The sequence below is a fragment of the Heliangelus exortis genome, chromosome 21 (assembly GCF_036169615.1).
Source record: "Heliangelus exortis chromosome 21, bHelExo1.hap1, whole genome shotgun sequence".
Classification (NCBI taxonomy): domain Eukaryota; kingdom Metazoa; phylum Chordata; class Aves; order Apodiformes; family Trochilidae; genus Heliangelus; species Heliangelus exortis.
This window is the reverse complement of record NC_092442.1, coordinates 8231572-8258644: the sequence shown is the minus strand read 5'-3', so window position 1 is coordinate 8258644 and position 27073 is coordinate 8231572. Positions and strand designations below refer to the sequence as shown.

At 47.4% G+C, this 27073-nt stretch overlaps 2 protein-coding genes across 4 annotated transcripts in view; both read right to left on the bottom strand.

Annotated features, from left to right (window-relative positions):
* Positions 1-10936, bottom strand: part of CLTC (clathrin heavy chain) — a 31839-nt gene extending 20903 nt beyond the window's left edge. For both annotated transcript variants that reach the window (XM_071765451.1, XM_071765452.1), the window contains exons 1-2: positions 10600-10936; positions 1990-2197 (exon numbers count right to left, since the gene is read on the bottom strand). In XM_071765451.1, coding sequence (XP_071621552.1) covers positions 1990-2197; positions 10600-10641 — 250 coding nt within the window. In that variant the 5' untranslated portion in view covers positions 10642-10936. The remainder of the gene's footprint in view (positions 1-1989; positions 2198-10599) is intronic.
* A 2160-nt stretch (positions 10937-13096) lies between these two features.
* Positions 13097-26517, bottom strand: DHX40 (DEAH-box helicase 40). Of its 2 annotated transcripts, none has more exons than XM_071765002.1 (17): positions 26179-26517; positions 25743-25888; positions 25112-25231; positions 23742-23972; positions 23495-23561; positions 22794-22925; positions 22519-22618; positions 22012-22098; positions 21338-21520; positions 20742-20822; positions 19918-20075; positions 17785-17899; positions 17386-17494; positions 16966-17060; positions 16394-16463; positions 15776-16004; positions 13097-14153 (listed from the first exon to the last, which is right to left on the bottom strand). In XM_071765002.1, exons 1-17 carry the CDS (start codon positions 26315-26317, stop codon positions 14014-14016), a joined length of 2202 nt encoding a protein of 733 aa, XP_071621103.1. In that variant the 5' UTR covers positions 26318-26517; the 3' UTR covers positions 13097-14013. The 2 variants fall into 2 exon arrangements, with proteins under 2 accessions (XP_071621103.1, XP_071621102.1); XM_071765001.1 differs by having other exon boundaries at positions 13928-14150; positions 26179-26505.
* Between the last annotated feature and the right edge of the window lie 556 nt (positions 26518-27073).

Sequence of the window (27073 nt, the reverse complement as noted above, 5' to 3'; positions counted from 1 at the left end):
AAAAAGATGAACTGATTCTTCAGTGATCAGCTTCACTGATCACTTACATTTAACCAGACCACATTCCTAAGGTTAATTTTATCAGTGTGCCACTACTGAGCCAAACAGATGTGGAAAACTTGGTAGGAGAAAAGAGCTTCAGCTACACAAACAGAAGTTGTAAGATACTTAATGCACTTCAAAACTAAATTACAATAATGCCAAGTCCCTTGGGAGGTGCAAGGAGAGCTATGCCAGTGCCATTAAAAACTGCCTCCACATCTGTTTTAAGTATATAAAAAAAAAATAAAAAAAATAAAAGCACAACATGGAATGGTCAAGTTGGGAGTGGGCTTCAGTAATTCAGACTCATTCAACAAAACCCTTTGGTTGCACTAATGGGATACACAGAGCTACTGGCTGCAAACCAGACTAACAGAAACTGTGCAAAGGAAAGGAATCTAGGGACCAACACAAGCTCTAGAAGGTGAAAGGAAAAGTTCTCTGAATTACACAGAATGGTGTGCACACACATCCTGAACAGCCCACCTGCAGTCACTTCTAGTTTTTACAACACAGTGGTATAAAAGAAATAATTTCTTCCTGTTGAGAAAGAAAGTTCTGACCAACTTCTACAAGCTTTAGGAGACAGATATTTAAGCACATGCTAGTGTAACCCCAGAGGACTAATAAAGACCATATAAAACAAAGTCTAGGTCAGAATATCTGGTACAGTTACCAACAGTAACTCAGCCTGATCAAGTCACAGCCTTCACTCAGTAAGCTTTGGGTTACTTAGAAGTCACTATTAGTTCAGCTATTGACATAAGATGTAGCCAGGAGTTTCTCCAGAGCTTGGAGCAGACTCTACTACAGAGTTACTCAGGCTACAGGCTAGCAGTTTATTTCCATATCTGCTACAGCTGGAGCTTTGGACCCCAAGGAGATTACATTCAGGTAACATGTACCCTCCATGCTATGCAAGGCATATTAAGAGGCAAAATCTAGAGTTAAGTCAAAAGGGTCAGTCCTGTTTATAAAAAGCTTAATAATAAGATGGCATTAGTTTAAGTACACCGAGTTCCTGAGCGGAGTAAGTTTCTGGATCTTAAGGATTCCCTTGTTTGGGAGTGGATGAAAAACCTCTGAATTTTAGCCTTTCAGCTGCTCAACAGCACTGTTCAGCCATGTGCACCAGAGATCTGAGCCATTTGGTTCTGCTTTCTCTTTTCATAAGACAGGACAAACTAGTACAGTCAATTGATGCAACTCACCGTCTGCACACACAAGAGAGCATTAAAGTTGTGACAAAACAGGAGCAGAGCATTAAGGTCAAACTTAAGTAACACTGAATACACACACAAAACTTCCCATTAGCAACATATCTATTTCTAGAGTGACACTATCTGAGCTTCTTGGGGAAAGAGATAGATATTTCTGGAGACTCCAGGGGAATGCCTGTTCTCTGTATCACCAGAGATACCAAGTTAGCTGACCTTGGGCTTTATTCACTTCAATCTTCCCTGCAGTTTTCCTGTTCTTATCACTGACTGATACAATAAATATGCACAAATAGGTGCACTGGCCTCTTCCACCAAGGCCTTCAGGAGTATTTCCCCTCCTCCTCAGCCTGCATTTTCTTCACTGGAAGGCAGGCTTAGTTAGACCTTCTACATTTCTGAGATAAGGTCTCACTTCCCTCTAACGTGACTGGAGAAGTATTTTAAAGCCTGAACTTTCCTTCCAGCTCTCCCCACCCAGAAGCTGTCCACATTCTGACTGAAGTAAAAAGCTCAACCTAATGATCAGCAAAGAGCAGGAAGCCCCAAGTGCAACCTGCCAGCTGCCTTCAGAAGAATTGAAAATGCATTAAACTCAAGTTCCCATTAAGCTGTGAAAAATGAGTAAGGGATCCTCCCACGTAACTTGTCTGAGAGACTGAAGTCACTCATAAACCAGTCTTAAAGAAACCTCTGCATCCACTTCAAGCATTTATCAGGATTTTCATACCTTTTAGTGCAATGACTTTACTGGCAGGGTTCATGATAGCACTGTCAGCTGAAATTGGTCTCCGAATGGGGTTGCTGGGGTCATTCATGTCAATGATCACCACCTGAGCCTGTTCTCCTACTTTCTCTCTAATGCAGATGAATTTGTCAGACTCCATTGTCAGAGTGCTGAACCCAATGTTTGCTGGGTTGATGCCCAGATTTTGGAGCTGCAAGAGAAAAAAACCAAAACATAAAGGTTTAGCATTAAGTTACTACCTGGGTTTATCCAAAAACAGCTTTTGTGAAAGATACAAGGGCCATACAACCACACACTCCAAAAATGGCACAGCACACAAATTCTTGCCCATCTTCAGTGAAGCTCAGCAGGCTTCTTGAGGAAGCCCTGCAGCATTCAAACACTTAGTACACCATCTTCAAGGTCCATTTACAACTCAACTATTTTGAGAGCTCAACTTTTGAACCCCTCACATGGTTTAAGGCACACTGAGCTGCCCTGCTCCTGGCAGCTGTGAGAGTTGCAGCTCCAGTTCTCACTCCCACCAACTCTGCTTCCAGAGCCTTAATTCATTCCACTGAGCTTGGCAGCTATGGCTGTTTCAAGCTTAACATCACATGAGGTGTCTGAGCTTTACCTTTATCCTTGGAGAGTTAAAAAAAGCTACTTGTCTAGCAATTAGCCCAGTCCTGTCCAGCAGCATCTACCACCTAGGAGACAGAGCTGACACACATGAGATGGATGCTACTGAAACCAGAAATGGTTCATCCACAGCTGCACCAATAAACCACCTCCTCCTTCTACTGAGAGACAGTCTGCTTCTGCAAACTTCAAATGAGTACCTTTAAATGATGCTTCTAGCCCAGTTTGCAACAAAACAGTTATTAATAACATTTCATTGTGTTTGCAACAGCCTAACACCTCAGGACCTCGGTAATCAAAGTTTATTCCATTCTTAACAGTAGCATTGCAGAACGGTTGGTTCACCCCACACAGACACCTGGCTGGCAGGATCTCCCATCAGCTTTGTTTTGCCAGGAGTTATCATTTCTAAGACTTCAGATCCTTCTTTCTTCCGGGGAAGACTGTTTGAACTTCAAGCTCAAGGTCTCTCAAGAGGGCCAGCCCTTCAAAGCTGCTTTAGTATTATTGTATAGTTTGAAACAAAACAGTAACCTCTTATCAGCTGTGCTCTGCAGGAGCTCCGAGGTGACCACGCCTGGGCTGCTCTCTTCCTGCCTACTTGCAGCTTCTGATAAAGAGTATTTTACTACACTTCCCCTTTGGCTTTTGGAACAAGTAACAGCTAAGCTGTGGCCCACCAAGTTACCTGAACAAGCTCCACACAAGGCACCTCACAGGGTGATGCCTATCACTCAGTGCATCACAGATGCAGCCAGATGTTGGGGCAGCTAAAGGATGAGACTCAAAAGCTCCCCGAGTCTGCCTCAGGAGAGAATTTCTGGAAGATGATTCAGCCTGTGTGGAGGGGTCTCTGCATTTAAGTCTTTTGTCCTACAGAACACTATTTCATTGGAGTTACCTCACTCTTTCAGGAAAGGTCTTCACCATTGGAAGCTCTTGGGTCAGATCCAAACAAGATCTCAATTCTACACCAAAAAGACCTTTGGGCTCTTTGATGTTTAAGGGCTCATTTCACAAATAGTTTACAGAGAGTTACCGCTGATCTTTTGGCAGATTTACCCCGATTTTCTACTCTGAAAGACGTTATGAGAGGTAAGACTTGAAGCAGAAGAGATCTAAATGCAATTCTTGAAGCCAGGCACGAAGCTAACTTAAGTCCTTCTTTGGAGGCAGGAGGATCTACACCTCCTGCCACAAACAGTCCCATTCACAGCCAGCTCCCTTTACACCCACCCACCTGACCACAAAGCCAGCAAACATTCAAGTGAAAGACTGAGTGCTTTTTCAGCCCTCACTTCCCCAAGAGAAAATTGCCTTAAATGCTGCTACAGCTGAAGAAATCAGACCCTACCTCCTTGACCAGTCAGAACTCCTATTACTCAGGTTTTATTCAGTGGCTGAGGTCCAGCAACACAGAACCTGACCACAGAACCCACCCACAACATGGCTTCACTTAGAAGATTTCAGATTTAAGTTGAACTCTCCCTTCCACACATTTCTTTTGGGTGGTGTTCTCTGGTATTTGCACACCAGCCAGGCAGGGCTATACACAACCTGGTCACACCCTTGCAGGCAGAGCTGAAGATCCAAGAGTTTGATCTGGTAGAGCTGGAGAGACTTCCTAAAATGTGGTGTTTCCTTTTGCTTGGCTGCAAACTTAGCAAGTGCAGAATCATCTCTCAAGCACTCCATTTCCTTTTTCATTTATTAGGGTAGTTTCAGAGTATTTCTCCAGCTGGCAGTAACTCACAGCACTAGACTCAAACAGACACAGTCAGCAGAACAAACTGAAGAAACAAGTCCTAGGGGATGGCAGACCTTGCAGGGAGGTCTCAGCATAACCACTGAACCAAGGTTGCTTTGATCTTGCAAGAGAGATTTATTTCCATCATGAGGAAGCTGCCATTTGTGAGGTGTCATGACTGAGGTATCCAGCCCTAGTTAACAGAAGATGTGGCCCTTTTCCAACCTAAGGCCACTTCCAAAGGCCAGATATTTCACTGAAAAGATCAGACTGGCACTGGAGCTCTGAAGAAATCTTGGAGAAGCTTTCTGAGGGAGGCACAAGCACTGATGAGGCTTCTCAGTACACAGGCTCCTTCTGCTAACATTTCATCTTCTAATGAAAAAAAGCATCCAAAAGCATGAATGAAGTTTACTTCAAGCACCAAGACAAAGTTGACTCTGAGATAATCCCTGTGTTTGATTACACAAGAGCATCTCCAGCCAAGAGTGGCACTGCCTTTGCTCACCTGGTAACCCTTGTGCTAACTTCTCTTGGCTGCACTCAGACCTGATGCACGAATTCCTGAGAATACAGACTGTTCCCCATACTACTGGGGAGGTCATTCCCTTCCCCAGACAGGCTAAAGTTCAGGTGGATGAGGCAGGAGTGCTTATAAAGCTCAACAAAGTACACTAAGACTAAAATTAATGTTGGGGCAAAACCAGCAAATACTTCTTCAAAGGCTTTTATCATGAAAATTTCAATACTACTCCTTGTATAAACTCCTGACTTCATACTAAAAGAGAACAGGGGGTTATAGCAGATTTTTCTAAAACCCAGATATTTAGTGTTGCAGGTCCACTACCTTTTACCAATTCAGAAACAAGGCTGTAAGACTGGGGAGAAAAGGAATCATAAGATACTCCTACATTTTACTACAGAAACCACTTCCTTGGCTTTCAAGCAGATCTGAAAGCAGAACTTGTCAGCTGTGCCTGGGCAACCAATTTACAGTTCAAGCCCTTTTACATCAACATTTTTTTGAAAGTTCAGTTCTATCAGTCTTCTGGAAGCACGCTGAGAAAAAAACTGTTTTGTGAAGTAGCCATGGAAGAAGCTGCCAGCAGCTCTTCTGTTCAGTAAGGATGTCACCTTGAAGACTCATCCAACTTGAGGTTGGACACTTGAGTCAACAGCAAACAGCAGGCTGGATTGAACTGTCAAATTCTATAATGCCATTTACCTGAGCAGCATTATAACCTAGCAGGTCAAAGTCTGATTAGTAAAATTATTTTTTCACTGGAAGATAATTCAAGTCCATTCTCAGTAACTGACCCAGAGAAGCTGTTGTATTACATGCATGCTTGACATCAAACTGAATGCTAAAACTGCTGACAAGAGCCTTTGTTGACCCCTTCCTGGAACACTCGTTTTCTTGTGACAGTTTGCTTAGCTGTGAAATAATTTCTCCTTGCCTACAAGGAAGGGCACGGAACTGCTGAGCCTGCATTTCCCCAACTTACACTCAACAGGATACAACCACTGCTCTTGTAGCCACAAGCAGCTGCTTGGTCTCTGCCCAGAGACTCCTTATCTCCACACAGCTAGAAATCACGTAGCTGGGAAATGCCAGTTGACAGAAATATTCCCATTTTTTTGAGAAGCATGAAGGCCCTTGACCTGTCACGTCTGCCTCAAGGCCATGCTTTACTGGGCTTTGCCTGAGCAAGGCAGGCACAGGGCTACACTTCAGGCACTCCTTCAGCTCCAGACATGAAGCCTGGCACAGCCAACTCAAGTCACACCAGATTTATACCCGTGCTGATCTGCTGGAGCTCCTGACTCCACTTCTGTAACACAGGAATCTCACAGCCAGTCCCTGTTCAAAGTGCTTCATGCTTGGCAGTGCAAGGTAAGAGTTCCAGCTGGTGACAGACTAGGAAGTCATGTTTTCAACAGATAAGAAACCTCTGCAATGTTCAAGAGCCCTTCTATATCCTTCCTATTTTCTGCCTCAGCCTCACTAAGCTGAGGTAGCAATTTCTGGTCCCAGCAGCCACAGCCTGGCTGATTAGCTCAGGTCCAAGCCAGACTGGACCTGCTGGAACTCCAGTTCAGAACCTGGCTGCCAGCACTGCTCTGTGGCAGGGCTCAGTGGTCCCAGCAGAGCAGAGCCACCAGGACAAGCAGGCTGGGTGGCTGCAGTGCCTGCTGTGAGGGACACACCAAGAGGAAGAGCTTATCAACTGCTTAACTAATTGTTCCTATCCAATTAGCTGGCACACACACAGAACTCAAGTTACTTCAGTTCTTCACAGCTTTCTTTGTTACAGATTTTTCCTTTTGTAAGAATACTCCAAGCTGAGTGGTTTGGGGAATTCAGATGCACCAAGGAGAGGGCAAGAACCCCACCAAAACTTCATCAGGCACAGCAGCCCTCTTTAACTTTAAAATACCAATTAAAGATTTAACTGCTTCAAAATGCTGCTGCTACAGCAGAGATGCAGTATTTAGGATACCTTACACTGTCTCACCACCAGCACAATACATGGGAGCATTTTGCTGTTTATCACTGCTGGACTGAAGTAATAAATTTCTAAGTTTTATTATAGGATGTCTCAGCTGTGCAGTTTTATTCAGTTAGCTCTGTGGCACAGCAATGACTTGAGAGCCATTAAGTGCCACCCCTCTGCTGCAGTACTGCCACCATTCAGGTTTGTTCCATCAGTGGCCAACAGACAAGAATCCTTTTCCCAGTTTCAGAGGAGCAGTTTTCTCTCAGCAGCAAGCACACAGCATGAGCTGACAGCTTTCTGTCCTGTCTAGACAGCTCTACAGAATAAATTCAATTTTTTTTCAGGCTCAGAAGAGTACTAATGCCTCAAGCAACACCAGTATAGTGGTGCCTTCTATATATGTCAGGGTAGTGTGGGTAAATGAGATGGCAATCACCATTCATCCCCTGCTAATTTGTCAGCTTCCTTCTCACTCACTAGGAAAGTGTAACCTAAGAACAGCTTCGTGCACCTACTATGGCACGCACTTGTGTTTTACTATCACCCTTAAGTACACAGAGGCACCAGCTCAGCTGCAGCCAGATTTTCAATCATTCAACACACTGAACTCTGACCTCCCACAACGTGCCCACTGGACTGGTTCCTTCTGGCTGGGTTAAAAAAACAAAACAAAAAAAAAACGTGACAAACTTCACAGTATAAAATTTTATAACAAGAGTCCTGTAGTTCTGATAGCACAGGAATCAAGTTTACCTTTGGAAACTTCCAAGGGAAATGTTTTTCCACAGCATGTTGATGTTTTGTGGCCAGGCAGGCACCTGGATTGGACAACACAGATAACACCCCCTGCTTGGCACTGCTGAGATTCCAGATCTATGGAACAGGACTCAGACAAAACAAGACCTGAAGCCTGACAACCCCTTTTGTTTTTAGACTTTGCTTTGAAAACATCCAGAAAGTTTACTGAGCCTTAGTAAGATAACTTGCCACATCCTACTTGCCCAGATGAGACCTTCAGCCCAACTTTGGGCACAATAAATGAGGCACTGGGTGCCCAGGAGACAAAGATGCTCAGGAGCTCAGGGCTTCAGGAGCCTGTAACTCACCCTCACCTCACCCAGCCAAGATGCTGACAGCAGCAGCTCATGCCAGCACACCTTGAGCAGGGCAACATGGAGTGCAACTGGGCTGAAGCTGAAGACCAGAACAAGCTTTGTGCAGTTATTGGTCATTTTCAGTAGCAGATCCATGAAGAATTAGTGTCTTACTGCACCTATTGCTGACCACCAGTTTTCTACCTGAGTTAAAAGCCACTTGCAACAACAGCCTCACAAGAACTCTCTCATTCACATCCATCTCCTGCCTCTTTATGAATAAGGCTCCAGTTGAGCACCTTTTCCTTTGTTAAGCATCAAATGCAAACTTGCCAGTGTTGTGCAACACCCGTATCACAAGCTTCCTACACAATGTAGGTCAGGTACAGTTCAAGAAATTGAACTATTCAGTCCACCAGGACCTCCTGTGAACAGCCTGGAATACACCACAGCAGCTCTGGATGGCAAAAACAGAGCCATGTTGGTGTTTCTGCTCTCAAAGTTTACTCCAACAGCAGGTTGAGAATTCAAGAATCATCTGAGAGAATTCAATTTCCTCTGAATTTATTTTTTTTTCAATGAAATGAACTGAGGAAGCTCAGTGGGTGCAGCAAACTGAGGGATTGTGGGCAACAGCCACGTGCATGGAAGCTTGAGAGGCTGGACACCCAGCATTGCAAAATACCAGGTCCTGTGTGCAGTTGTAAAAGACTTGGGTTAAGCCAGCAGCCTTCATTAAATAGGAATAGGGGGGGAAAAATACAAATAAACCCCATAAATAAACACAGATCAGTCTTTAGGCAGAAAAATCATGATCCACAAGAGTGCTGGCCCAAGACCTAGCAGCACTTCTGGAGTGAAGCTGATGAGTTTCATTACATAATAGTGCTCATGTCATTAGAGACCTGCTAGTGGGTCACATGCAAGGTTTGTATCTTAAATAATATATCACAGACACAGTGCCATGGTGCTTTATTAGGAGGGATGAGTTTCACCTGAGTGTACAGAGCCTTCTCAGCACTTGGGTCCTAGGCTTTGCTACTACCAGGAGAGAACATCTGCTCTGAGCTGAAGCTCTGGCCCAGTCACAAGATTCTCCTGTCAGCATTGGCTGCTGAAGAGAAGCCCAGGGTTACACCTAAGCTATAAATTCTCTCCTGGTTTTAAACTGATATATGAAGAAAAATCATCCAATGCTCAACAGTGAGCTAACTAGATAAAACCCAATCACAGAAGCATTTTTTTTAAATCTAAAATTAATGCTATGGACAATGGTAATTTACAAAGCAAAACAAGTATTTTGCAATTGATCTTTTAACAAAGCACCTAGAAATTAAATTATTTGCATTTGGGTTAGAAAGGTTCACTACAAAGCACACAACCCCCCCACAAACAGATGCTGACATCACCAGGAAGCAGGGCTACAGACAGGCTGCTAGAAGCCTCTGACTAGCTACATCTTTGTAACTCGGAATAACAGAAGTTCTCCTCAAAAAAATTCCTCCTCAGCACTGAAGGACTTTTTGAGGAGAACTTCTGTTGGGAAGAACTCTGGGAAGCTCGCAGTACTTTGCCAGCTCAGAAGCACAAATTGCACAACTGCATCACCTCTTCCAGACCCCTCCCTGGGCTCCAGCTTCACCCACAGCCCTGGGAGCCTTGGAGAAGATAACCTTGCACTCCTGCAGCAGGGACAGTTTAGACCTCGGTACTAGCGCCTTTAGAAAGCCACGCTGGAGAAACTAAAGGGAAATAATCTCCTTAGCGTCTGGTTATGGCTTCAGGATCCCCAAAGCCAGAGTCTGTCGGGGGCACCTCTGTGCCTGCACTGCCACAGCGGTACCGCAGGGCAGCCCGCAGTACCTTTCGCGTTTCACTGCAATAACGTGGCTTTTCTCCACGGCAGCTGACGTTACGGGCCAGAACACCGATAAAACGATTCAGTAGGTCCCTAGCATTATACGAAACCTTCGCTTCATTTAGAAAAAATTAAAACGAAACCAAACAACACCCAGAGACCGCTTGGCCACCTCATTAATTCCCGCCTGGCTGAAGCGGGTTTCCCCCCCGCACCGCTCCGGAGGGGTCGGGCTCTCTCCCGGGAAGCCCAGGGCAGCACCCCCGTCCCCCTCCTCTCCTCCTCGCCTCCCTCCCGCCCCCCGGCCCGGCAGGTGCTGCGGCGGGCAGGGCGCCAGCCTCGCCCACACCGAGCGGGCTCCCCCGCCCAGAGCCGGGAAGCCGAGATGGGGCCGGGGCGAACCGGAGCTGCCCGACCGGGGCCTCCATCCCGGTCCCTCCGGCAGCACGGAGGAGCCCTCCCGCGGCGCCGCAGCCTGGCCCGGCCTGGCCCGGCCCCTCCCGCCCGGGCCCGCACGGAGGCAGCAGCGGGCGCGCTGGAAGGTGCCCTTCGGGGCGGGAAGGCGCTGCCCGAGCCAGACACCGGCAAGGCCTGCGGGGGAAAGCGGCCACCCCGCCGCTGGAAGGGCCCGGGCCGCCTCACGGCCCTCTCAGAGAAAGGCGGGGAACGGGCCCGGCGTCTCTCAGCCCGGCTCCGCCTGAGGGAGCGGCTCCCCCCCCCCCCCGCCTCAGCACCCGCTCCCTCACATCCCGGCCCGGCCTCCCCCGCACCCACCTGGAGGTGCTCCTGGAAGCGGATCGGTAGGATCTGGGCCATGGCGGCGCTGGCAGGGGGCTGGGGCTCCAGTCCGAAGCCGGACCAGAGTCACACCTCAGCGGAGAAACGGGACCGCAATGGCGGAACGGGGCAGGGAGCGGGCAGAGCCGCGGCGATCCGGAAGCTGCCCCCGCCGGCGGAAGGATACGGCCGCGGAAGGAAGAGCTCTGCCCTCACCTGCCGGGAACGGCCCCGACTGCGCCGGGCGGGCGGAAGGATTCGGTGCCGAGCGGCGGTGACTCACCCGCCGCGGGGCCAATGGGAGGGGCGGAAGGATCCCGGACCGGAAGGGACTATTTGACGTCTCAGCACTCCTCCCCCCCCCCTCCCCTTTCTCCGGCCTTTTTCTTTTTTTTTTTTTTTTTTTTTTTGCCACATCATGCGACCGAGGGGCGGCTGCGTCACTTCCGGTCCGCGCTCCTCGCCCCGCGTCACGTGCCGGAGCGGGGCAAGGTGACTCGGGGATGGGGGCGGTTGCCATGGAAACGGACATGGCGGACGGGGAGGGGGGAACCCCTTCCCCTCAGCCCCCCCCACCCCACCCCATCGGCTCCGAGGTTCGGCCCGGTCAGCGCAGGGCCGGGATCGGTTCCCCCCCGAGCAGGTCCCGGGGCGGTGGGTTCGGGCTCTGCCCCGCCATCTCCTCCCATTTCAGAACCATCCCGAGGGCCGCGCTGCCCCTCCGTGGGGCGGGGAGGGGTTTTCCCTGCTTCACCCTAATTAAATTTTAATTAGGAGAAGAAAAAACAAAGCAGGGAAGGACCCCCCGCTGGCACCGAGCTCCATCCTTCAATCACCGGAGCCCCAGGCAGCCCCGGGATGTCTCTCCCCATCCAACCCGGTTCGGAAGTGGAGGAGCGGAGTCCAACTCCAAACCTCCCTCTGTGGGACGGAACTCCCCGCGTGACCCCGGCCCACGGAACCGGGTGAAACTTCCCCCTTTTCACCCGCCTGCAGCACCCCGGAGATGCCCCGGGCTCCTCCGGGGGTTAAAACCAAGTCCCTCCCCCCAGCTCTCCTCGTTTTGGTGATTTCCTCACACTTTTTTTTTTGTTTGTTTTGTCTCAAAATTCGTCATTTTGAAACCTCTGAGCATCCCTAGGAGAAAAAAACACACAAGGAGAAAAAAACCCGAACAACTCAAACCAAAACAAGAAGACAAACCTCCCTTCTCGCTCTTAAGAATGCAAAAATAAATAAAATAAATAGTAAATAAATAAAATCAGACAACACTGGGATCCACCAGGAGGGACACAGCCCTGGGCAGCCTGGAGACTGATCCCAGACCTGTGTGGTGCAGAGCATTCCAACCGGGAAGCAAACACTTAAAGAGCAGTCAAATTCCCAGAATATCAGGGGGTGGAAGGGACCTCTGAGGATCATCTCCTCCAACCCCTCCTGGAGCAGAATTCCCTGGGTTGTTTGGAGAGGAATCCACCCAGGTGGGTCCTGAATGTCCCCAGAGATGGGGACTCCACACCCCATCTATTCCAGTGCTGCTTTACCCTCAGGAGTGAAGAAATATTCCCTCATATTTCATTTAAATCTCTCCTGGGCCAGTCTGTGCCTGTTACATTTTTTTGTGGGCTTTGGCAAAATCCAGATTTTTGGGTTTAGTGGGGAAAAAAGCAATGGCTGGAAGGACAAAGCCCTTCTCCCTCTGACTGCAGAAGGGCCCCAGGAAAGAGGAAAAGTGCCCTGCTGACACCTCTGATTTTCTGCATTCCCTTAGGAATGAGGACACCCTGGAAAAGGAGCAGGGATGTGGAAGGGAAGGTGGGAGGCAGAGGAATCAGGGCTGGCTGCTGCTATTGCTGGGGACAGCTGGGGTGCTGCTCCTGCTAAGCCTCTTACACAGCCCTGCAGGGACACAGGAGCCAAACTCCAGCACCACAGCTTCTCCAGCAGCCCCAGAGGAGAATCCTTCCTCAGCACTTCCTCAGCTTCTGCCCCTCAGCAAGTTCAGCCACAGGGAGAGTGATCAGATCCCTTCTTTAGGATGAGTAATTTTATCCTATTCCCCACCAGAGAATCCCAAGGGTTAGGATGAGTAATTTTATCCTATTCCCCACCAGAGAATCCCAAGGGTTGGGGTTTTTTGTTTGTTTTTTTTTGGTTTTTTTTTTTGTTTGTTTTTTTGTTTTTTTTTGTTTTGTTTTGTTTTGTTTTTTTTTAGTTTACTACCAGTTTACAACCATTCCAGGTGGAATGTTTCATGTTTTACACCAAGTGCTAACGTGTCCTCCTCCATCACTGAACAAGGCACCTGAAGGTGACACACAATGCCAACAACTGAGGTATGAAAAGTGACAGCAGGTTCTTCCTGGTTTTTGGAAAATTGTCTTACACAAAATGTTACCTGCTGAAAGTGAAAACGTAGCCAAAAAAAAAAAAAAAAAAAAAAAAAAAAAAGAGCACTGCAGTATTTTAGGAGCACTGCAAGATTTTAGGATAATTAAAGTGTCAGAAGATTTCCTCTTTATTGAGAAGAAACTCCATGGCCACAAATGCTTTTTACATACTTGAGTTGAGGGAAAAAAAAAAAAGATCTCGTGTATTCTTCCTACACATCTGAAACTCATTCTTCAGACAGAAATTTATACATTTTAAAAATAACAGTCACCAAACTTGGAAAAACAGCCCACTAGGCAGGAGACCTGCTGAGGGACTGCTTGGCTGAGCACTGGATTGACTGCTGGGGGGTTATTTTTGCCAACTGGAAAACACAGAGTGCTAAGTCATCCCTGGCAAAAAAATATGCACTGTTAGCAAGAAGGTGAGAACATTTACAAAATCCTTTGCATACAAAAGACATCTTCACCCAGAAGCATCACTGTACATGGTACAGCACAATCCAGAGTGGGAACATCAGCCTGGAACACGTGGGAAATGTCTTTTTCAACTTGGACCCTGATGGTTCCACCATTAAAAAAGCACCTCCTACACATTCCCCTGAGTAGTGGGAGAGTAAGAAGATTCTGCAGCCACAATCACATGAAGTAAAATACGTAAAAAGTGACAGTTTCACTCCTCTTAAAAAAAAAAAAAAACAAACCTTGAAGAAATATTTTAATGGCACTAAGGCCACCCAGACCTTTCTCTGTCAGCTGAATGCCACAGAACTGGCACCAGAGGATCTGTGGGAACTTCACCCACATTTGAGGCCACTCAGTTGTTGCCTGTGTCATGTAGCAACAAAACTCAGTTTGGTGACATTTCCTTGCTGGATGCAGCAGAGGAAAATTGCATTTGTACACCTTGGCACTCAGACTACACAAAGCAGAAGTTTGCTTTCATTCCAGTCAGTAATTTTGCAAATAGGACCAGAACAAATTGCCTTTCCTCACAGGGGGAGTCCAGCAGACAGGAATATTACCCCATTTCTTTCTCTGGGCCACTTAAACCCTGTGCTCTTTGCTGTTTTCTCTCCAGATAACGAGCTCGGGCATCCAGGATTGATTTATCATCATTCCTTCTCTCCATCTTCTTTGCAGAGGTGTCTGGGACTCCTTCTGGGGGGAGAGGAGAGAGGGAAATACACTCTTAGTAAAAAAAAAAAACCCCAACAAGCCAGCATCTCTCCTATTTGTAAAAATACACCAAAAAAGAAACCCTATCAACATCTCAGATGTTTTTTGAGTCCCAGTCAGTCATTTGAATGCCTTCCAGAGAGGACAGATTGTGCCACAGCAGGGAAAGAATTAAAAAAAAAAAAAAAATTAAAAAAATTATCAGGCCTTAACTCCCATGTCAATATTTGCAGCTGGGCTCTTCTTGTCCCCAAAGTCTATCTTGCTTTTTATTGGAACAGATACTTGTGTTTTCAGTTCTTCTCTAAACCACATATCTCAGACTCATGTTAGGCACTGGGAGCAGGAAAAAAGACACTTAGAATAAACTATCCTTAACATTTCTGGAGGCAGGAGAAAGAGGGAGGATAACAAACAGATAAAGGAGTGGGAAAAGTCAATACACCAGATCAGACACCATTCAAAATGCACATTTTCCCACTGAGCTGAGCCCTTGGGAATGCTGCTCCCAGAAGCAAAGAAAAGCAGGAAATATTTTCAGTTTAAAATAAAATTTTAAATAAAAAAAATCTCAAAGACTGAGAGCCTAAGTACTGTTTGGATGAAGCAGCCACTCCAGGCTGCTCTTAGGGCTCTGTTCACCAGATTTTTTGATATAAAGAAGGAGCTTTAATAAGCACTCTTAAAATATTTCTTATTATTCTGTGTTGGAGCCAAATAATAATTCAGCTCATGCTGCAGGCTTCCCTTCCACTGGGCACTAATTAAGCCTTTGTAAGCTGTTCAGACACCTATTTTTATGAAGCTCCAAGAAACACATAGTTTTGTAAGGTCAATATTAAATTAATTTACAATTGTTGCCTGGTGAAATCAAAAAGTGAAGTGAGACAAAGAACAAACCTCAGCTCCTTGGGCTTCAGATAAATAGATGGGGCTCCTCTGTGTTATCCCATAATACAAGTATCCTTCCCAGTCAATTTATAACCAAACCCAATTTGAGCTTTTATCACTTAAAATGGCAGTTTTGTACAATAATGCAGGACAGAAAGAGATGCTGGTCTGAGCACTAGAGTCTACATTTTTTGTGTTAAGCAAACTGAAGAGAATCTAAATTGCCAGTGCCTGAACTATTGAATTAATGGTTTGGAAGGGTCAGCTCAGGAGTGAAGAGGCCCAGCTGAGCACTCAGCTGCTTTAGGAAACCTGCTGACAGGAGAATTCTAAGAATGTCAAGCAGCCAGATCAGCTACAAGCACCAGTTTTAATTAATCTGACTTTTTAAACATATGGCACTAAACTGATTGCCAGAGTGAGACATTCACCAAAATGTGGGGTTTGTTTGGTGCCTTTTTTTCCAGTTGCTCTTTTTGTTGTGCGGGTTTGGGGTTTTTTTCCCCCCCTTTGCCTTTTTTCCCTGTAGGAAGACAAGAAAACAGCTGGACCTCCACACATCAAGTCTGTTAAGCACATATCAAACACCTGAAGTACACCCAGAGCTACACCCACAGCTCCAGAATGCACTCAGTGACACAATATTCAGGCACACGTCCACGACAAGCAAGGAAACCACCCAGGTCATGGATGCAGAGTCGTGATGTGCTCACCATGCTGCCTTCTAAGGTCCTCTTTATGTTTCCACTTGGTAATTTCCTCTTCAGTGACTTCTTCCCTGGCCACACTGCTGAGTTCATAGGCATCAATTTGATGCAACCTGGGCAACAAATCTTTGACCCACTCATAGCGCACAGGACACACCGTCCGGACGTAGATTTTGGATGTCACTGTGACATCATGGAAGATGATCCACTCCAGGAGAGCCTCCTGGTTATGTAGCTGGAAAAAAACAGTATTTCAGAACCAATTAAAAAGAAGTTTTTCTTTCTAGAGCACTCCCCATTGGAATATCTTCCTGCTTGGACATAGGAACGTGACAAAGCTGATATTTCCCTGTTTTCAGACAGGGAAACAGGCAGAATGACTTGCTTAGGATTTCCAGGATATCCAAAGAGCCAGAGAGAAACCTCTCTCTGTGTCACACACTTGTTTCATAAGCCAAACATTTACCAAATTTGAAGTGAGGCCTCTCCCTACATGAATGGATAAACAGTGTTTCTCCTGGCCATAAGTTAACACAGATCAGAGGAGGAAGAGTTTACAGGGATCTGCCCCTTACTCCCTTTAGAGATCCTTTGCTACTTTACTAACAGAATTTGGTAACTTACTGTAGATGAAGGATGGATATAGACTATGCTGCCATGTCCATCCATTGTGCAGAATGTCCTGGCTGCAGCTCTGAAAGGTTTGTGGAAAAAAAAAACAACAAAAAAATAATGAAACATATATTGCTGTAATTAGACAGCAACACTAAATAAGGAAATCATCAGCAACATAGAAGAAAACATTCAAATATATATAAGCAGGGGAAGATCCTTACAGAATTAAACTGTAAAAACAATGAGGAATAAAAAATGTCTAATGTACTGCAGTAACACTGCAGATATAAAAACACAAGAATAAATAGGGTTTGGGATTGAAGTCTCTGACAGTCAGTATTTCCAAGCCCTTTAGTTTCATATCTGGAGCTGCTCATCAGCTTGCAAGTTCATTTCACATCTAGAAAAACTGAGCAGCTTTCCTAGGAATGTAATGACAGAAAAAAGTCCCACCAGGCTTCAGCCCTGGGCAGAAACAGCCCCTTCAGCTCCAGCTGCTGCTTGCAGCAATCCATGGCCTTACTGTTCTGCTTCTACAGACAACTAAATCTTTAAATAATTCTCCAAACTTTATTACTTACCTCCTAGCTACATTGATGAAGTATCCTGCACACAGACATCTTCTCAGAATTTCAGTTCTGGAGCCTTCAAATGTCTCTTTAGGGAAGTCTGGGAGCTATGGAATGAAAAACCAATGTGAATCAGGATCTTGGCTCAAGAAGCAGTGGCTACATCCTCTGCATCCCATGGATTTTAAACTCTGGGTTTCTCACCCTACAGAAATCATGAGGAAAGGAGGAAAAAAAACCCTATTTGCTTGTTACCACCATCATACCTGTCAGTTACACAAGCTACAGCCAGCATGCTGTAATAAACATTTAATTGGATTAGTTTCTACAGGAGTGAGGCAGCAGCCATCTGGCAAAGGCTCAGCAGCCCAGTCCATGCCTTAAATATAAATTCCCATAACTCAATCACACACACAAACTGGATTTTTTTACCTGTTTCAGTTTATTGATTATTTCCCGAAGTTGTTTTTCCACACTAAAAGCAGATTTTAAAGCTCTCCAGTGGATCCAGTGTTTCTGGCACCAAGCTGAAGGAGATTTGCTGAGAAGAGAAATACTTGTGTTATGAAGAAGCCCTTTGTAAGCTGAAGGCAGAAAAGTTGCTTCTATTTTTTGTTATGGTCGTACAAAGAGGGCAACCTACACAGGCAGATACTTTGTTAGTTTAAATAATACATGTCTTGAGAGAAACCAGACACATCACAACAAGGAATAAATCTGCAGTTAGGCATCAGCACATCCATATGTATACACACAATGGACTGAAAACCCATCAGCAGCTGGGAGTGATGAGCAGTGCCAAATCAGTGACTGTAAGGAATGATTTTATACCTTGCTTTGCATTGTTCAAAAATGTTTAAGAGGGTTGCAAAGTCATTGCATCCTCCCACTTGTGAGGAAAGCTCCTGGTGTTGAAGTTCAGCCTCCTTTTGCTTCTGAGGATCACCTGAGGAAGGAAGTTACATCTCACCTCAAGAAAGCCATTTTTATTTATCACCCCTACTTCATTTTTTAATTAGCATCTTTCCAAAGTGTGTTTTACACTCTTGTGTCTTTATCCATATTATTTTTAGATCTGTCTCTCCTCCACAGCTGCAATTACAGTTTTTCCCCTTCCACTACTGCTGAACACCAACATGTAGATGCTATTAAATCTGTGATTAATCTCATCAGTCAGCACTGGAAAGGGAGACTTCTGATCTCTCAGAAATCTTCTCCCCATTGCTCTCTCACAATCAGCTCTCATGCAGACATGGAACACCAATGCTGAACAAACAGCTCACAGGGATCAAGAGAAAGTTTTGCCCTGGGAGGAAAAAAACCAAGACTGTAGAAACCACCCCATCTCATTTAACTCAGCTCTTGTGCTGTACTCAGGTGCCATAGTAATGGAGGTCTTAAAAAAAATAAGAGTCTAGAAAAAAAAAATTATCTTGTGAGTTTAGTGGGAATTCACCTTCACTACATGCTAGGAATATGCTAGGCAAAAGCAACATTTCCAAAGTGTTATTTCAAGTTTTAAATACCCAAAGCATTTCTTCCCCAGCACAACCTATTGCCCTGCACAGAGAGAGAGGGATGGCTGCAAAGGCCACTGCACTGCATTGCTGCAGATAATGTCTGAATTTGTGGCCATCCCAAGTGAGACTGGTGAGACAAGGAGACCTCTCTGTGCACATGTTGCATGTGAGAAACCACCCAGAACTCTGTGTCCTAACTCAGGGGGTTGCTGGAGAGCAAGGAACACGTTTGCATCAAGGAGCTGAAGAGATAACAAGGGCACACTGCCAGGGGGAGGGTGGGAAAGCAAACTGCACATTTGTGGGAATGGGAAAGATCCCAGAGCAGAATCCAGGCTATCAGTCCTGTCAGCAGTGTCTTTAGCTGTGGCACTAATGGGCACAGTTAATAGAGTACAGAGATAACTGGAGAAAAGCCAATGAGTGACTGGAAAGGACAAAGGTCTCCCACAGTGACTGAGTTGTATGTCAGGTCTGCAGGGGGGGGCAGAACAGAGGGAAAAGGAGATGGGAAACAGGACATGGGAGACTGGGTTTAGCACTAGTGAGAGGGGCCAGCTTGGAAGCAGAGCAAAACTACATTTCCCATGTAGAAAAACATTAGAAATGGGGGCAGTGACAAGTGGAGCTTCTCACAGTAACTTAAAACATCTGTTTGGTTAAACTGAACAGAAAAGCCAAACCAGAGGCCATCTCCATTCTCTGGTTGTCTGTAGTTAGACCAAAAGCAAAGGCCAACAGTAAAACACCTGCTGTGGTGTGCTTTGGGTTTTTTGGTGGGTTTTCCTTCTTTTCTCTCCTGTACCATTTTCCAATGAAAATCTCTCAGCAACCCACTCTCTTCCCCAGATGTTGCTTTACAGCTCACAGCCTTGAGCCAAACACCACCCAGTTCCATGTTGTTTTGAAGCCTTTTGTCCAGTTCCTTGCATGCACTGTGCCCTGACTCCAAGACCACAGAAAGCTGTTAAAGCAGGGGGTCAAAGTGCCACTGGAGATTTGTCCTTATCTAAACAGCCTTCCCCACAGCTCTGCTGCAGTGCACTGCAGGAGGTGAGACACTGCACTTGAGGAATCTCCCTCACACTAAAACATTTATTTAAAGTCCTTGTTTAAGGTAATTCCTTAAGTCTCCCACTAGTGTTGGGCACAACTGAGGAGAGCAGCTTGCTCCCCAGCAGGAGAATCCTTACTCCCAAGTAAGGACTTGTGCTCATGGTGCTCAAAATTCAGAATCAGTTCCCACTCTGGAACCTCGAGATCCCTCTTGTAAGGAACACTGCAAACTGTTAACACAGAAAATTACTGAGAGAAAAAAAAAAACAAAAAGGAAGCTGAAGAAAAGGTCTCCAGGTGAAGCAGCTTTCCCACTGCCTGGGATGTCCCTTGTCCAAGCTGAATTCCCCACCCAGCCAAGGCTGCTTTGGGCTGAGGGGTTTCCTACCTGGACGAATGAAGACATTTTCCACAGATAACATGGCTGCTATGGGAAGCAGCAGATCTTCACAGTCCAGAGAAGCAGCTTTTATGACAGCACAGGTGAGGTTGGGAGGGAGGGGAAACTGCACCAGGAATTCACCCAGCCTTGTCACGTGGCCTCTCCTGACCCCAGGAAAAAAAATTCAAATGGCGGATTCAACAAAACTGGATTTAAATGTAAACTGGAACATACACACAGAGTGTCAGCCCCTGGATCAAAAGATAAAGAGAATGACTGAAGCATTTCCCCTGGACTGTCCAACACTGCAGTCTGGGTGTGCCCTGGAAGGTGTTGAAGACATCAAGCAAGTGTCACCAGCAGCAGAACATCTGCTTGTGCCTGCTCCATGGCAGGCAAGGCCGGCTCTTCAAATGGATCAGATGCTTGAGATTCCTTCCTTATTTTTTAATACTTCAAGAAGAATTCCTGGAAGCTTAGGATAAGATCTTGTTTCCTTGTCTTGAGTTCTTGGATGGGCCTCAGAGCTAATGCCTAAGCAGCTTTGTCACAACAGTCTGGGATCTGCTGTGGGGAACACAGAGCTGACGTAATTTGTCTGAGGTCACTCAGGAACTCCAGGACAATGTGGAGAAATTAATCCCTGCTTCAACTTCTAAGCCCTGCTCCAACCCTAATTTTACACAGAGTATATTAAAATACAGTAGTTAACTTCCTCATCTATTGAGGAAACATTCTACTGCTGGGGGAAGTCCTTCAGTCCACATGAACAACTCATCAACATCAGATTTTTTCAGTTCTTGCAGTGACCACACCCCTTTATTTTTTACCTGTCAATAGCCCCACACTGGTAAAGTTCCTTGAGAGCTTCTAAAATGTGCCTTTCTTCAGGGGGGTCCAAGTAGGGAAATCTGCAGTTAAAAATGAAGCAAAAAAAAAAAAAAAATCTACTGTTCACTCAGCATAACTTTGTTAGTTTTCACAGTTACTAAAATTCTCTGTAACCACCTAACACAGGTTTCTGACCAAAGTGCACATAAACTTCATCAGTGGATGGGTGTTGCTACATCTACAGCCTCCAGCTGAATAATTCTGATGACAAATCCCAGCATGGCTGTTGAACTGTATTTTCTATACAACTATGAACTGTATTTTCTATACAGCTATGATCCTAAAATTAAACAGCTCTCTAGAGATGAAACTTTTGGGATATTAATGTCAGTATAAGGAGCTAGTTTGGGAAAAATCTCCAACTGAACTTGAGCTCAAGATCCAGTCTGGCAGAGGAGACAGAGAACAGCAGAAAATCTGATTGTACTCAAGTGCCACAGTTGGCTGAGGACCTAATCCTGTCTCCTGCTGTTGGTGTCTGTGCTGCTGAGACTCCAGAATAAAAATGATAATCCTGCCCTTCCACAGAGGTTACCTGATGACATCATGCACAGAAAGGCACTTCAAGGTCAGGATCACAGATGTCAGACTGGTTCTCTTGATCTCTGGGACTGTGTGATCAGGCATGCATTGCTCCCAGAATTCTTTGTTGTAGAGCTGATAGCTCTTCCCAGATGCTGTCCTGCCAGCTCGGCCAGCTCGCTGCCTTGCTTCACTCCTGCCCAAAGAGAAAGACAGGGGAAAAAAATAAATCATCCAAACTCTTGCTCTCTTCTGTTGTTATCCCAAGAAGCACACTGTAATTGTGATAAATAATAGCAATTTCTACTCTTGTAGGTGGGAGATCCAGGATACCAGGCAGCAGCAACTGAGAGCTCCAGCTAAACAAGAGTGGGCAGAATGAAGCAGCACTTGTGTGCAAGGGAAGATTTCTTGAACCTCCTCTGAATCAGGCTGTTGTATTCAGCAGACACAAGACAACATGTGAGCCTCTTCTGACTACAAACAATACATTGTCAATTCCTTCCTAATGCCTGTAACTTATGAGAAATTTTATGTCCTCCACTTTCTACTTAGCGGCGAACAAACTGGCTTTTAATTCCAGAGCCTCAGAGCTGCTCCTTCCTCCCTTTTTCAAGATCAACAGACACACAGGATCCTCAGAGCAGCTCTCAGAAACACCACACACATGACCTATTTAAAACTTACTTTGAAATGGGAACCACCTCCAGGATGTCCAGGCCAACTCGGGGGTTGTGATTCAACTGCTTCACAAATCCACTGTCCACTACGTATCTGAAAAAAAGGAGAAAAAAAACAGAGGAGAAAAAAACCAGAGGTCTCAGCAGACAGAGAGGTAACTGCCACCTGCAGAACACCAAAGCAAGAACACACTGACCCTACAACCACTGCCAACAGTGTCAGCTGGACAGCTGCAGTCTACAGGCTGCCACAGATAGTGGAGACTGTGTTCCACTAATGGAGCTGAGATCTGATTTCAAATCAGGGTCCAATAATATTGTCATCTGTGAGACTACACAATAGTATCAGGGGCTTGTAATTTTTTTTTACTCACTACACACACACACAAAAAAACCCACCAGGTAATTACTGGGCAGGTAGAGTAGTGGAAAGGAGACTCATTTTACCAAACCTAGCCCAGCGTTCTGAATTATTCCCTCTACTACAGCTTTTAAGAAGGATGGGAAATGATACCTGACTCCTTCAATCGTCAGAGATGTTGCAGCAATGTTTGTGGACACCACACATTTCCTGATGCCCGTGGGAGCTGGCAAAAATATCCTTTTCTGTTGGTCTAAAACAACAGGCAGGCAGTCACACCATCTGCTGCACGACAGCGCTGCGCTTTCACACCTCCTCGCCATTGTGTCCAACCACGAGAGGAATATTGGAGTGGGACACTGCTTGTAACAGCTCTAGAAGTCAACAGCCACATCATTCAAGTTCCAAGTGACATGATCTGCTCTTACCTGTTGACATGGACCCATAGAGTGGTAAGATCAGGAGCCCTTCCACAGAGCGATCCTGCACTTCGTACCGGTAATCGATCGATTCGGCTTTCTTGAAAAGCAAGTCACAAGCTTTTTCTATCTCAATTTGACCTAAAAAAATCATACAAAAGCACTTTGAGTCATCTATTTAGCTACCAAGCTGCCTTCCTAGCTTCCAACATCTTTAAACAAAACTGTTCTGCCAATGTTACAGAGTCACCAACACCACAGCGAGAAGGAAGCTATGAGTGACTCAGGAGTAACTCGAGGAGGTGCCACCCAGTGCCTCCCACCAAGGCTTTTCCTCAAAAAAAAGTGCAAAAAAGTGAGTGCCTGGCCCATAAACTGCTGTAGGGTTTTGCAGTTACAGAAATTTTCCCTTCCTGAATCAAAAAGTATATAAAACACACGGAGAATACAAGCAGAATAAATGTAGCAGAGGAAGAAAAGAGCAGATGCAGATTTTTCAGTCAGTATTTTCCTGTCTGATCCCACAGGATGTACCTGAGCAGGCTCTGAAAATACCACTTTATCAGGACTGTGTGCATCCACCTGCAACTTTCTCCTCTTTTCTCACTGCTCTGGGACAAACTGCAATCCCTGAAGGATGGGATTTTGCTGGCAATGCTGTGCTTGCCCTGGAATAAGCAGCACTTGTTAAAAGGAAAAAAAAATCTCACCTGTCAGGAAAACCAAGATGTCACCTCCTGGTTCATTTAAGTGGATATCCAGAGCCACTTTCACAGCCTGAAACAAACAACAGACAGCCCAGTGACAGCTGGAAACCTCCCTTTCTCCTTCCAAAGCTCCTAGTGCTAGCTATTTTTTCCCTCTGTCCTGCAGAGCTGTGAAGAGCACAATGCCACAGCAGCCAATTCTTGTGCCTTGCACAGGTGACAACCCCAGAGAACACAAACCAGGCCAGACCTCTGTAACATAAGCAGAGCTCTGCACATCCCTGGGGCTGAGCAGGTTGCAGAATATCTCCTTCACAGGGTAACTTCTTCCTGGGATGTGCAGCACTGAACAGTGGCCAAAGAACTCTGAGAGCTTCTCCACCTCCAGGGTGGCTGACATCACCACCACTCTCATGGCTGTTTTCCTCTCCGGGGGTTTCTTCTGTAGAAAGAGTTTCTTCAGCAAACCAAATAAAATATCCTGAGAGGAAAAGAGAAACAACTTCCATCAGCTCCACAGCTTGCTTACAAGTGCCTGAAAAAACTTGGGATGGGCTGATTTTATCCCACTGGTAGAGTGAAGACAGAAAGAAAAAAAAAATAAAAAATCGCATCTTCAGGCTCTAATCACACTCTGTGAGCAAGCTAATTGGTTTCTGGAACTGAATTAATTTTTAATCAGCTCTTCTTGCAGCACATAAATACAACCCCTTTCACTTCAAATCCTTTGGTTTTCATTTTGCTTCTCTCATGCTCAGGCTCTTTGCAAGGAGCTACCTCAAAACTCCTTTCCAAGTCATCACCTCTGCCCAGCACCTGAGTGTGCAGCTCCCTGGCTGCACTCTTTATTTTTAAACTTACAGGAAATTTGGTTTATTCTGCAGTGCCCAGGGTCAAAAATCTGTTTTTTAGACACAGGTGATGGAGCAGGAACTCCTCACATCCCTCCAGCTCCACTACTTGCAATACCCTCAGATGCTTGAGAGCAGAGAGGGTTCAGAAAGGCTCCTCCCTTTTCCCCAGCTGGACTGGGAGGTTGCTGGCTGGACTGGGAGGTTGCTGGCTGGACTGGGAGGTTGTCTGACACCCAACACACACAACTGGAGGGCTGGGTGACTCCCTCCAGGCTCATCTTGCTTGCCCCAGAAGGGTCAGAGTGACCTCTGATAGCTTGTGGTGCTCAGGTCAGTCCAGACACTGCCAGGATCCCACAATCTCCTTGCACGGCCACACACACACCCAAGAAATGTTGGGCCTGGGAGTGAGAGAGAGGTTTCAGGGGTTTGTTTGCTTGTGTGTGGCTTTTTAAACATTAGGATTCTAGAAATTAGTCTTCAGTGTGCTGGCTTCAAGCTCCTGGAAACTTTGGGAAAGTATCCAGTAGCCAGACAAGTTTTTTTTTGCTGCTTTCACACACCACAGCTACAACAATTCCAAGAGGATCACAGCTGCACCTGATTTTCAGGCATGGAACAACCCAAAGCAGCAATTCCATGGGCAGCAAAAAGGATCAAATGCAGCCCTGGAGGCTCAGCCTGTGCAGAAGTGCCAGGGAGGTCTGGGCAGCCCTGAGGAAAGGAGAAGCAGGGACCCCAAAGGGCAGCAGAAGGTGACACTCACAGTGCTGAGGCTCCTCTCGTGGGCTTCATCCAGAATGATGACACTGTACCTGCTGAGAAGGGGGTCTGACAGGATCTGCCTCAGCAAGCAGCCATCTGTCATGTACCTGATAGCAGTGTCCTGCAACATTGCACCAGAAAAAGGGGTTTTAGTTCAAAGAACAGCAAAACACTTCTATACAGAGCATGGGTTGGCCCAGAGCACACTCTGAGGTGCTCACACCCCACACCACAGGGGGTTTTTCCTGGGCTTCTCTCACAAAGTGTTCAAAGCCCTCCATGAAATGAGTTACGTGGTGCACACAGCTCCCCCACCCCCACAGCTCCCCCACCCCCACAGCCACAGCTCCCTCACCCCAACAGCTCTCCCACCCCCACAGCTCCCCCACCCCCACAGCTCCCCCACCCCCACAGCTCCCCCACCCCCCACAGCTCCCCCACCCCCCACAGCTCCCCCACCCCCACAGCTCCCCCACCCCCCACAGCTCCCCCACCCCCCACAGCTCCCCCACCCCCCACAGCTCCCCCACCCCCACAGGCAAAGCCCCAGGAACAGCCCCAGGGCAGGGCCACAGCACACACCCTGTGACCCCGCAACCCCCTGAGGAGGGGACACCCCCTCAGAGCCTCACCTCGCTGCTGCAGTCATCGAATCGGACCTGGTACCCGACCACAGTCCCCAGGGAGCAGCCCAGCTCCTCGGCCACCCGCTGGGCCACCGAGATGGTGGCAACGCGCCGGGGCTGGGTGACACCGATGGCCCCTTGCTTGGCGAGGCCTGCGGGAGAGACGGGGGGAAAAGGGGCGCTGAGTTGTGCTGCTCGGGGACAGTTCACACTCACGTCCCCGTGTCAGACACAACCGGGCGCGGTTTTTCAGTCCAGGAGGGTGAACCCAGCCACCTCCTCTCACCGCAGCCTCAGCGGCACCGCACACACCGACCCCGCGGAGGGGACGGGAGCGCTTTCTGTGTCCGTCGGGGCCGATTTCCCAGGGCCGGGGGCCGAGGCCGCAGAGCCGAGGGGGCTCTCAGGGGTTTCCCTCCCTCCCTCCCTTCCCGGCCGTTACCTGCCTCGAAGAGGTACTTGGGCAGCTGCGTGCTTTTCCCGCTGCCCGTCTCGCCGGTGACGATGAGGAAGGGCCGCTCCTTCACCGCCTCCACCAGGGCCCGGCGCTGCCGGCGGATGGGCAGGGCGGCGGCTTCCATGGCGGCGGAAGAGACCGGAGAGGAGGCAGCCGGGGCAGAAAGGGCCGGGACGGTGATCGCGGACCGGGGAAACCCCAAGAAACCCGGGGAAACCCCAAGAAACCCGGGGAGACCCCGAGAGACCCGGGGAGGGCCCAGCGGGGCCCGATCAGGTACCGCACACCCCCCCCTCACGGAACCGGGCGCGAAAATGACGCAGTCGCACACCAATGACGTCACAGCTTCCGCACGGCATTGCCAAGCCACGCCCCTTCTCTAAACCACGCCCCTCGCTATGAATCACCACCCCTTGTCCCAAGCCCCGCCCCCCTGTGTCAGGCCCCGCCCCCTCAGTCAGGCCCCGCCCCCCTCGCCTCAGCCCTCACGCAGCTGCCCCCCCATCCAGGCTGACCCCAAACCGTTGTTTTTTTCCCCCAAAAAACCCGAACTGCTGCAGTTTGTCACAGCGCACTCGCTCCTTCCTGAGGGACGGTACCTCAGCCAGCTCTGACCGCGGTGCAAACCGGCGCTGGGCGGGGGAGGTAACCGGGGGGTAACCGGGGGTGGGCAGCGCGTTACCTCAGGGGTGTGAGAGCCGCTTCCCGCCCGCGCTGCTCCCCCCAACCCCAGCGTCCCGTGAGGAGAAGGCTCGGATCCTGTCACCTCCCGGGGCCTTGCGGGAGGCCCCAGCTCCCTGCCAGCGCCTGTGAATTCACCTCAGGCCTGAGGGGGGCGAGCGGTGTCCGGCAAACCCAGAACCGGCGGCGGGTCGAGCTC

What these genes read in the sequence shown, in the direction of transcription:
- DHX40 (XM_071765002.1), bottom strand. Translation starts at nt 26,317, where the DNA reads ATGGAAGCCGCCGCCCTGCCCATCCGCCGGCAGCGCCGGGCCCTGGTG. An exon ending in TTTGAACAATGCAAAGCAAG is followed by an intron (nt 17,495 to 17,784) that starts GTATAAAATCAT and finishes TTCTCTTCTCAG; the next exon opens with CAAATCTCCTTCAGCTTGGT. An exon ending in TAATCAATAAACTGAAACAG is followed by an intron (nt 17,061 to 17,385) that starts GTAAAAAAATCC and finishes TTCATTCCATAG; the next exon opens with CTCCCAGACTTCCCTAAAGA.